This window comes from Aulonocara stuartgranti (assembly GCF_965226115.1).
Source record: "Aulonocara stuartgranti genome assembly, chromosome: 22".
Lineage (NCBI taxonomy): Eukaryota > Metazoa > Chordata > Actinopteri > Cichliformes > Cichlidae > Aulonocara > Aulonocara stuartgranti.
This window is the reverse complement of record NC_138957.1, coordinates 4,115,905-4,128,209: the sequence shown is the minus strand read 5'-3', so window position 1 is coordinate 4,128,209 and position 12,305 is coordinate 4,115,905. Positions and strand designations below refer to the sequence as shown.

The window sequence follows — 12,305 nt, the reverse complement described above, 5'->3', positions numbered from 1 at the left end:
ACCGATTTTTGTTTTTTCACACAATAACTCATAATGAAAAAATGAACCAAATTTACATAAAATTCTTGCAAATCTATTTAACATAAAAAAAATAAAAATAAAAAATTTACAAAGATATACAGTCGGACTTAAAAATGCATCTCTTCTGCCATTATCCATGTAGGGTTTTTAGGGACCTCTTGAAGTGTGGTCAATAAACAAAAAAGACAGTATAAAAAAAGCTATTTACTGTGAGATAAATACTTTCCACTGGTGATATTTGGTACAGCTCTGTAGGCAGCTGGAGGAGGAAGCAGGGGAATTACCACATAAGCAGGGAGTTCCCCTTCTCTCTTCCATTCTGTTAAAGTGTTGAGGAATTATTACTCTACTGGAAACTTTCACAGTGCCAAATACAAAAACTTGCACTGTTAATGAATATGAACACAGAGCTAAGTCATAGTATCTTACGTAATAACCAGGCTAATATTACCCACTGTCAGCAGTGATGAGCTCATACGAACACAGTCAAAAGTCACATAAGTCACATCAGTCATGTAACCATGCAGCCCTGCACTTAAATACATGTTACCATGTATTTTTAATTAAAGTAATCTAACTCAGAAGGGGTTTAACATATTGTCTAATTAAAATGCATTGACTAAATTTTTCAAAAGTGTTGGCATTAAAATGCTATTTAATTCTAGAATGGCTTTTTTTGATTGTTTGTTTTGATTGAGTTGAATCAAAAAAACAAACCATATCAAGTTTTTCTGAGAGGTTACATTACCATAAGTAACATGTAAGCTTTCTAATATCAGCTTTTAGACATTAACAGCAATGTCTGAAACATTAGCAGAAACCCCATCCTGGAATCAGGCTTTAAACCAGGTTCCGTACACGAGGGATTTGAAACTGCATTTATTGTGTCAGCAACGCAGTTCTGTAACGTTACGTGGTCTGCCACTTTGTAATGGTATCAAATCCTGCAGACAGTGACAATTTAGAGTGAAACGTGGGTCTCCTTTTTAAAAGCACAAATGAAATTAAATTCACTTTAAATATCCATCCATCCATCCATCCATTCGCTTCCGCTTATCCTCTTCAGGGTCGTGGGGGCGCTGGAGCCTATCCCAGCTGTCATAGGGCGAGAGGCAGGGTACACCCTGGACAAGTCGCCAGTCTGTCGCAGGGCCAACACACAGGGACAGACAACCATTTGCACTCACATTCATTTGAACATTCAGACCTAGTGACAATTTGGATTATCCAATTAACCTATCCCCACAAGCTGCATGTCTTTGGACGGTGGGAGGAAGCCGGAGTACCCGGAGGGAACCCACGCAAACACGGGGAGAACATGCAAACTCCACACAGAAAGACCCCGGCCTGGTGTTGGAATTGAACTCAGGACCTTCTTGCTGTGCGGCAACAGTGCTAACCACCGTGCCACCGTGCTGCCACCACAAGTATTCTTTTAGTGTGCATGCAGTTGAAAGGTAACATAAACATTTCAATAATGGTGTCATAGAGACAAATATCTCAGTATTTAGCAAGCATGATAAATTTGGGTTCATCTCGATGAAGTAACAGTTAAACTCCTCCACTTCCATGACTGTTTCGCTGCACACAAAAAGAGGACACACTGTACTCTGTGGTTACTACCGTGTGTTAATTAATTGTCCCATCGCACACACTAGCAATAATTTGAGCTTTCTTTAGCCGTTGTGGCTCATTTGTTTGCTCTGTTTAGTTTGACCCTGTAGCATGTTTGATATTTTTTCTTTTTTTCACTGGTTTGTAAAATGATAAACACAGCTCTTGCAAACATGATTTCTTTATAAGCTGAGTTTTATTCAAATATTTCAGAGTACCACAGGCACTGTAAATCCTCAGACATTTGTTTGTACTTGCCATAAAACGAAACAAATAGTTTCATACATAAAAATCAGCACAAATACAGTAGGACATTCATTATAAAACACACAATAAAATTAATAAATATATAAGTATTTCAATATTTCAATAAATAAATAAATAAATACAACAAATAAAATAAATACGACAAAGATATGTTAAATAAATAAATTCCCCAAAAAGTAAACCCTTTGTTTTTCTATTCTGTCAGCCTGTAGTGACATGGTAGCACTCTTTGGTTGACTGCTGTAGTTACAATAGTTTGATTTACTTACAAAAATGAAATGACTTGCTGATACAAATATTTCAAGTATGGCTGATGGTTAAAGTACATTTTCCATCACCTCTTTAGTGCAATGTGAACCATCTGTGGTTTCCTCACATTCAATAGTTAAAAGCCTTCCAGAAGGACAGCAGGTCATGGTGGAGAAATGGAGTCTGAGGTCACCTTTTCACCTACATTCATCAGACACCTCTCCTCACAAGGCAAAAACACCAAAGAAGTTCTTCCCTGGCTCATCCTCCAATTTCTCCAGCATTGCCTCCTCTGTCTGTGTTCTCAGTCTGTCATGAGCATACAAGTTGAACACAGCCCCCATGTAAACTGCAGTGTACCAGTTCCCATCCTCATCTGAATCCCCACTGGTTGTCTTTTGGCAGACTGTACGGATAGAGTGGAGAATGGTCACATATTTAGGTGCATATGAGCGAGACCAGCGTTTGACAGTGTGGCTCAGGTGGACCATGGGGTGTGAGGAGGTATCGTCGGCATCGCTGCTGCAGTCAACCCGGAAAGATGCTTGGCTGTAAACAAAGTAGAGGCCATCTCGAGGAATCACAATTTCATTTTTATCGAGCTCTAGTCCTCCCTGAGAGTGGGACTGGTCCACATCCTTCTGCCATTCCACTGAGGTCTTTCTACTATAGTTGTGTACTCCTGTTGAATAGTACAGACAAATGGCAGACACCATGGTGAATTTCTGATTAACAGTGAAATAAAACTGCACTTGAGTCAGGGGTTCCTGAAGAGAAATTTCAGATGAATTCTGTTGCAGTGACATGAGCCTATTTCTCATTTATCCTCTACATTCTTCAGTCTAACTAGAACTCATTTAAATCTCCAAAATATCCAAAGGAAACAGGCATAATGTGCCCTTAAAAATCAAGGAGAAGTTCTAAAACTTTCTGGAAAAACTGGTAAGCTTCCTGAATCAAGAACTTCCTCCAATTATGATCCACTAAATGTCCCATGAATCTCACAGAGACGTGTGATTTCATGATTACAATACTGGGAAAGGTGTAGTATGGTTCTCCACAATCAGTCTAAAATATGCCTTGCACTTTTTTTTACTTGGGTTTCATCCCTTACCTTGCAAATGAATGGCTGCTCTCACATTTGATATTTGCCTCAAAGTGTGATGGAGATCTGGGAACAAGAAAAGACAGAGAATATGAATTATACAGTGTTTTCGCCTACTAGTCACTAACATTACTAAGCTAAAAAAACAAACAAAAAACAAACAAACATCAATAAGTCCACTACTTTTGTAAGAGTTGAGGGTACTCACCAAAATTGTCCTCATTTTGTCCAGGAGCCTGTTTGAAATAGAGCATGACACAGAACGCTGTTACAGACTGGTTGGTTTTAGGTGAAACAGTTCATTCACTGTGAGAGTCAATGGCGCTCTTGAGTAGTTTAGAGAGAATTTTAAAACCCACCTCAGCACGCCTGTTAACAACGAGGGCAGCAGCAGCAGTAGCAGCGAGGCAAAGTGTGAATGCCAGGAGGGCCATGGTTAGCTTTGACCTGGGCTTGATTTCCTGTGTTGCCTGTTTCTCTGTGTCTTTGTCGATCATTGTATCCAGCGCGACCATGCATTCACCTTCCATTGTTTTTAGTGGGTGCCTTCTATCAGGTACAGTTCACTTCTTAGCAGCCTTTCCTCCTCTTCTTCCACCTCTTCTTCTTGTTTGATGCCGCTATCTGTGAGAGGCTGTTTTAAAAGGCTCTCACCGATAGAGGGGGAAACTCCAATGATGTCACACATGTGGAGACTCAATGAGAAATAGAGACCCAGTGCCTGGGAGGATCTTACGCACCACACCTCCTCTGCACATGGCATGTGTATGATGGAGTTATACCAACATCAAATAAAAAACCAGACACCTGTGTGGAATCCCCTTTTGCACCTCAGTGCACACCCACACAACTCAATAGATCATTTCAAACAGGCACATACACTCACCTGCTGTATACCTGCGTACACAGGCAAGACCACAGATCACTCTATTCTACTATTCTAAATTTTTAAAAAGCACATGTTAGCTATTGATGTGAAGTGTTCACATATGTTGTTGTGTTGTCTTCGTTTCTATGTGGGGCAGACACACTGAAAGCCAGTTCAAATGTGGGGCAATAAGTCACAGAAAAGTCTGCAACCTTCAGCTATTCGTCAGTCAGTTTGACCACTATTGCCAAATGTTTTTTACGTTATTGTGTTTGATATTCCACCAACAATTAACTGCCAGTGATGTCATTGTCAACCTACATTTATAGTACATGTGTCACTTCCCTAATAATTTTATAAAGGTTTTTTGAAACGTTTCGTCACTCACGAAACACTGAGTGACGAAACGTTTCTCCCACTGAAAACGCTACAACAGAATCAACCTTTTGGGATGCATGTTTTAAATGTGATATACAAATAAGATGTTGTTCTAATTACTAAAAGGCACTCTATGAAGTATGTTCTGAGTGCAAACGCTTGTCTGTCTGTATCTCTGTGTGCCCTGAGATGGCATGACAAGCCCTTCAGGGTGGACACCACCTTCTTGCTCTCTAACAGTTTGGATAGATCAATGATTAATGGAAATGATGGACTGATTAATGATAAGAGGTTATATAAAAGGTAGAATATATGTAATACATGATTACAAACCATCTGAAACTGTATCATTAATAATCCTTTCCATGGCTTGTTTGTATGAAAAGATCATATGGTAACTGTAATGAGTAAGGATGAGTGTAGGTGTTTCATCTATTAGCAGACAGAGTATTATATATAGAGTAAGTGTTGAAGATTTAGTCAGCACTCTAGTCAGATAACCAGAGTTCATTACTATTCTGAATTGAATGTCATAAATTGATCTTGAAAAACTGAAAAATGGGAACACGCTGCATCTGAATGTCTTTTCATCGTCACTGACAAACCATGCCCTGGAAAGAGGAACACCGTTCTACATTTGCTGCAACAGCGTGGGAGGCTGTGGTAGCGGGTTGTCTACCACTGGGAAGGTTGCGTGATCAATCCCTAATCTACATAGGCAAGATCTTGAATCCCCATGTTGTCCTCATTGCCCCCACTAGAGTGTGACTGATTGTGTAAATGTCAGAAACAGCCAGAAAAAAAAGCTGTATGATGGTATATGGGACTGTGTGGAAAATACTTTGAGTGCTCAACATAAGTTTAAAGGTGGTATATTTCAGCCAATTGTAAAAGCAATAACAAGTGATTTATTTACATTAGATGCTGACTAACATATAATGATATTTCAACTTCACAATCACTTTAAACCATCTTCAGAAGAGAAAAAGAAAATAGCACTTTATTTTGAAGTAGTCTTTGGTTTCATAGAGGTAACCGACGATAGCTGGTGGTGGAAATCCCAGATCTCGAACACCACAAAGGTTAAGGTGTAGCTCCTGGGCCTCAGGCTTATCTCTGGCCCATAGTTTAAAAACAGCTACCCAGAGGGTGTCACAACACCAAAACGAACAAACCTTAAAACCTTCTCTAGAGATAATGTAGAAGAACATATGATATCCCTTTCACATGAGCTTACAAAATAACAGTTGTGTAAAACAGCCATGCCTATTGGGGAGGCTTTGTGACTGTATCACAGTCATCATGGAGAATGTCTGTCTTTATTCTTTAAGCTGCAAGTTTTTAACAGTCATCTTCACGCGAAAGTGAGCCTTTCATGCTCAAACTATATTTTGGGTGGAGTAGCATCTTAAGGTGTTAAATGATGTCACCAGTGGTGGTCAAGATAAGATGAGCTCTATTTTTCTATAGCTATCATATATGTATATATTTGTATTAGCTATGAAACAACAGTGGGAAACAGGAAAGAAGTGTGACCAGTAAGATAGACAGAGAGGTTGCAAACAGTGGAGTTGTATCAGCTAAAACCAATATATTTGCATAAATAAAAACTGAGTGTGCTCGCAATGCCCACAGGAAGACTCATAGCGACAGCACGGCACATCAAATTCACAAAGTTTACTTCTTACACTGATGGCCACAACATTAGCATATGAAACAAATTTGCTCTCTTTAGAAAGGACTTGTTCAACATATATTAGACAGTGGACAGAGTAATAGATTCTGAAGGACACTGACATGATTAAATTGGTGACACTTCATGTCTGTGGTGGACTACATTTATATAGACCTTTTCTAATTTGGTCACTCACTTAAAGCATATTGCAAACCACCTTCAACTATTCATACAGCACTTATTCTGGCACACAGTCACACACAGAAGTTTTACTATCAGCATTTGGTGCTACTGTGTAGTCACATCCTGCTCACACTGTATTATGCTAGATAATTTGGCTTGGCATGTTTCCAAAATGGCGAATGTTAACTGATGAGATGCTAGCTGTTGTTAATTATTATTACAGACAATAAAAAAAACTTTTAGTGTAAGAAATATCTGAAAGGCAGACAAAAAACTGGCTGAAGTACACATGAAACAGTTATGGAAGAAACACAGTAACACACTGTCAGCTATTGTTCACTATGTGGACTACAATTATGTTAAAGCATCAAAGGTTAAAATAAATACATACATCAAATCCAGAATACTCAAAACATTTCATCTGTTTTAATGTAGTTTTATTGTCTTATAGCAGCAATGATATCCAACTTTATTACAAGAACTGTCTCCAAATGTCTCCAAATCTGCCTTAACCGGAAGGCAAAGTACAACCTTTTACTGTAACTCCACAAAACTCTTTCAGTGCTATTTTAGTTTACAAAACTGGCCATGGAATAAAAGACCACGCCCAACCACAAACTGTTTGGAGACTGTTGTCTATCGTCACAGACACATACCAAGATAAAATCTAACACAATCAACTAAAACACTGAAAAGGAGAAGAGGAATCAAAGATGTCAAGATGCATTCAAATAAGCAAAGATACTTTATAACACATTTTTATGTTTCCATGTATCATTTTATATGTCATTCAGTGAAAATGACTAAACATGGTTTTCCATAGAGGGTGAACTTCAGCAGCAGGGGAGTATACGCAACAACAAGACAGAAATTATATTTAAATTTTTTTTCTTTCCTCAGAAACTGCCCCTCATGTGGTCTCCAGCCCACTTACACACAGTTTGGTATTTTGTTTAGCAAAAGGATGTGAAAAAAAAAACTCCCCTCATGTCGCAGTACATCAGTCAGCTTGTCATGCTTTTTTCTCTTTCTAAAACTGCCACGAGAACCAAACTCCCTTTATCTAAAAAAAGACTTGATACATTCCCTGAGAAAGGAGGAATACACAGTGCTTTTTGTAGAATGGCCCACTACTCAGCTTCCTCTTTACAAGACAGGATTCGAAAAGCTCTAGTAGATAAATAGCTCACCAAAAATATGATGTGGAAATCTCTCTAGAAAGATTTTGATGAAAAATGTGTTTAAAAATTGCCATGTTATACTGTGACTATTACTCACAAATTGCAATTTATCTACAGAGGTTATTATTGTTGTTGTTGCAACATTTTGTTATTATTGTCACATTTTATCTGACCCTCTCATGAGGGTCAGATAAAATGTGTTCATGGAGCCAGGCTTGGATGGAAAATTTTTCAATTCCTGGTGACCTGCACCTATAGGGACTAAGTAAATGTTGGTTGGGTGGGCATCATGCTAGCATCATGACTCAAACAAGGACAGAGACCTTGGCTTGCTGACCTCTGGCTGCAGAAACTTGAATCTGTATATGGAAAAGACCCTCTGTGGGGTTGAAAGAGCCAGATCTGATGCATAATGCAAAACTATAACTACTTCTCACATTCTTGGGTCTTGGATTACAGAGTCTTGAGCACTTGTGTGAAGACAGGAAGCAAAGCAGAGATTAGCTGAAATAGAAATCGAAGTTACTACACTTATTCAAATCACTTCGCTTAATTCAAGAATTTTAACCAAACTAAACTGTAAATGGTTTGTACAATCATTTCCAAACTCTGCGGGGTACCAGCAGATGGTGAAACTCTCAATTTTTGTTAATCCGTGTGGCCTTTATTCTACAGAATAAATGCCCCATTCAATTTTAGGGGAAACAACCATGAATCACTCGTATAACAACTGTAACCACTTGAAAAGAGAGAAAGGAAGGTTTCAGGCTGATGATGATGATGATAGGTTATCTAAGGACAGAAGAGGGGAAACCCCAGAGCTTTACCTTCTTGGTTTGATTCACTTTTAAACAGGGAAAATTCCAAAATAAATAAACTCGTATTTATCAGTGTAGTTTTGTGCACCAAGATAAATTTTTAATTTAGTGGAGCCAGAAAATGGATACAAATGGATTTATCAAAATGCATTGTAATAGATTCACACAAACACAATTTTCTACAGTAGTGATGCACAGTGCATGAAAGTCCATCCATCCCTCCAACCAATTTCATATAACTTCTTATCTAATTCATGGTTGCAGGGTTGCGGGAACCTACTCCAGCTGTCACAGGGCGGGGTATATGGAAGTATGTGAATGAATATTACACACTGATGTGACACCTCGTACATTAATGTGATGCTCTAACAGTCATCATGCTTTTAAGCTTCCCACTAGATGATTAACATCTGGTTAATGGCCCCTTTTTCTTTGAAATCATTTGATTTTTACTTCAGAAAGTATATGTATATGCCAACGTACCTATCTTTCTCTGAGAGAAAAAAGATAGATAGCTAGATAGATATGCTGGATACCAGATTTTAGCACATATGTTAAAAACAGTCATTGGGTTTGGTTATAGGGAGTATTTGCTTTTATTTTTCTTTTCTGTTCTTTCGCTTTTATGTAGAAGCCAAATGAATTGAAGAGAATCAGTGAACCAGGTGACCTCTTTCCAAATAGGAAATGAAAACAAAACTCTTTTCTAAAAACTATAAATACTGTCAAGTCACAAGTAACCACATGCATTTGAGATAATGTGATGACTTTGGGAAAAAGGAAAAACCAGAGTTATGCAACTGGGGCTGAGGCAATAGTTACTGCATCATCTCATTGTCCATTATTTCAACTTACCTGTCTGGGCAAGGCCAGTGCTCAGAAAGGAATCAAGGAGTGGAAGGGAGGAGGAAGTCCTGTGGAGTTTTGTAGCTGTGGATGAAACCAGGTAGAAAGAAAGTGTTTGCGATACTGGTGTTTCCTGTCTCCTTTTCGCAACTAAACCACGAGCTGTTACGTGCATGTTTGTTCCTGTTGTGAGGTGCGTTTTGACATAATGGCGGAGGAGGAGTAGGTCACAGTGGTTTGACATATTTAGAATATCACTGCTGGTAGAGCAGGGCGATATGACCAAAAATATTTATCATGATATACATTTGAAAATTTGCGATAACAATATAACTGACGATATAATTGACACTAGACAAAATACTTTACAATTCCTCAACTTTATTAGTGCAAAAAAAAAAAAACCATCAATGTATTTTCATTTAAACAAGCAGCTTTTTTATGTGCATTAAAGTTATATAAAATGTAACAGTGCAAATGCAAATTCCTCGCTGACAGTTTAACCAAAAGGCATTTCCAGTGGAAATTGGCCGACATATCCTCAGCATAACCATGTATAACATCCACAAAACTTAAAAAGAGGTTATACACACACAATACGGTAACATTATGTTGAAGCACAGTAGTATCACTCCGCCAGGCTCCTGCCTACGATAGCCGTAATGCTCCGACAATCCATCAAGCGGTGCGGCTTCGTAGCTTAGCAAAGTCGTACTGAAATATTTGACAGATTTTCGAGCGCCGTGTACATAAAATCATTTCCAGGTCAGTAAACACAACCAGAATTCATACATAAGGCACATGGGATTATAAGGGGCTCTGTCGATTTTCAGAAAAATCAAAGGATTGATTTTAAGTGCGCTGTATTTTCCAAAAAACACGGTAATAACGACGGCCCGCTAGCATGCGCTACCAAAAATAGTGCTTTGTTGTGTATCTGACGGATGAAAGCCAAACCAGTCCCACACCACTGAAGCTGCAGCATTTTTACAAACCAGTTCTGGTTCATCCGTTTCATTCAACGATCCGCTTTCGCTCTTCTCATTCTGCATCGTCGCCATGTGCGTATGTAAACAAAGGCACTGCGCATGCGCGTTTTACCCATATTCTATGGCGATATTTCATTTTCCTATCGTTGCCCAACATTATACCGGTATTACCGTGAACGGTATGATATAGCCCAGCCCTAACTGCTGGTATTGATTAATGTTAAAATATATTGTGTATTTGTAGCTTTCTAGATCTATAAGCCTTTTAAAATTCTGTAAAAAGCATGTCATGTTCTAAGTCCTGATGATTGATGAATTTTGGGTTTCTGATTTGTTGCTCATTCTTTTATCTTAATTCTTTGTTTTTCTGGTTTTCCCAGCGTTTCACACACACACTCCACAGGTCTGTTGATGACTCTCCGAAGATTTGGATGAGCTCTTTTCTGACAGACAATCTGGACTGTGCAGGAACTTATGCCAGGCTACTTTTTGTGGACTTTAGTTCCACTTTTATTACCATCAACCCAGCTCTACTTCAGGATTCCTCCTGCAGTGATCTACACACACAGCAGATTAGAGTAGACATGCAAGCATCTTTTTTCATTTGTGATTCTTGAGTTTAGACATTTAAAATACATAATTCCACTCTTCTGCTAATTTAAAGAATATGAGCTTTCATTCAGGTGTTTTCTGACTCTACATTTTCTTTTGTCATTAGTCAGCTTTTTCTAATGTACATGTCAAACCTGTTCAGCTGCTTTCCAACTTTGAAAGTTTGAAACAGCAGTTTTGAACATTAACCTTCAAGTGAATGATTCTGTGTATTTCAGCTCATTCAACATTTTTAACTTAACATTCCAGCAGTTATTACATTTCAGCTCAAAAGATTCAACTATCAGCATTCACACCGCAGTTTCTTCAGGAAATGCTTTCCTAGTTTTGGTTTCATTTCTTGCTGTTGTAATTCTGTATTATAAATGCATAATAAGTGTTGTGACATTACTTTGCCCTGGAATGACTTATTAATGCTCTATATTGTACATATGCTATACAATTTACTATACAAAGTAACTGCACTGAATCCTGAATTTAAAATTGAGCTGATGAACTAATACCACATGGTCTGTAGCAACCACATTATTCCTCCAAAACTGAGAACCTGCTGGGCCAGAAATCAAGTGCATCAGTTAGTGTGACGTACTGATGACTTTGCAAATATCTTTAATATTTGGGTCAAAGTAAGAGGTGTATAAATTAATGTAAAATCTAATAAAAACATCATTTATGTCTGCAGAATTAAGGCGTGTATTCTTGATCAAGTGGAAAGTGTCCAACAATAGTCCAACAATAATAAAGGCATAATTTTTCATGTATTCTGTTGTGTTATTTTATTAGCAGAAAGGTCAGATCTCTCCATTATTGGATTCAACACAGCATTAAAGTCACCAGCTATTGTAAGTTCTGAGGTTGGCAGGTTGCTTAGTGAAGAGAAACTTTATGAAGCACCATCTTGTTAGGACCATTGCAATGTAGATACTATAAACTGGCCTTCTGGATCAAAAACTCTATGACTGGATTGTGATTAGGTTTCATATTTTATGGTATATTGCGTAGTTGCATTTATACAGCCAAAGAGTTTTCACCATTTTACCATTTTCAAGCATAAAAGCTGTCTATGAATATAGAGTTTGTCTACACAAATTACTGCTTTCATTTACCCCAGAAAATTAATTGTGTGCATCTGGACGTAGCGTTTCCTCACTCAACCAAGTTCTTCAGTCTCAGCTGACTGTAGGTTTCCCCAGCCTTGTAAACAGCAGATTTGCATAATGACTGAAACTAGCACCACTGAATACACAATGGACCGTGACATCAATTTCATGATAATTAATATACAAATTGTCATGACCATTAATCAAGGACCGAGAGAGATCAAGGACCATTCACAGAAAGTTGGAAAATAACAAAGTTGAAAAAAGTATTTGTACTTCATTCAGCTGCTTCTGGGTTGTTGAGTTGGTGAATGAGTCCAGTGGTCGTTTTGATGATGGAGTCGGGTTACGAGCGGCTCCGTTAGTTTTCGTTCTTTATCATTGTGAATAATTGTTCGG

General features: G+C 38.2%; 1 protein-coding gene across 1 annotated transcript; it reads right to left on the bottom strand.

The window, feature by feature from the left end:
• Positions 1-2,009: 2,009 nt before the first annotated feature.
• Positions 2,010-3,933, bottom strand: LOC309698771 (tumor necrosis factor-like). Its single transcript, XM_082521447.1, has 4 exons — positions 3,616-3,933; positions 3,465-3,492; positions 3,266-3,322; positions 2,010-2,833 (listed from the first exon to the last, which is right to left on the bottom strand). Exons 1-4 carry the CDS (start codon positions 3,784-3,786, stop codon positions 2,376-2,378), a joined length of 714 nt encoding a protein of 237 aa, XP_082377573.1. The 5' UTR covers positions 3,787-3,933; the 3' UTR covers positions 2,010-2,375.
• Between the last annotated feature and the right edge of the window lie 8,372 nt (positions 3,934-12,305).

Bases quoted from the DNA above. Each gene is read 5' to 3' on its own strand.
- LOC309698771 (XM_082521447.1), bottom strand. From the start codon at position 3,786: ATGGAAGGTGAATGCATGGTCGCGCTGGATACAATGATCGACAAAGAC. The intron at 3,493-3,615 runs GTGGGTTTTAAA...TATTTCAAACAG, and splicing joins TTGTTAACAGGCGTGCTGAG to GCTCCTGGACAAAATGAGGA. The intron at 2,834-3,265 runs GTAAGGGATGAA...ACTATTCAACAG, and splicing joins AGCAGCCATTCATTTGCAAG to GAGTACACAACTATAGTAGA.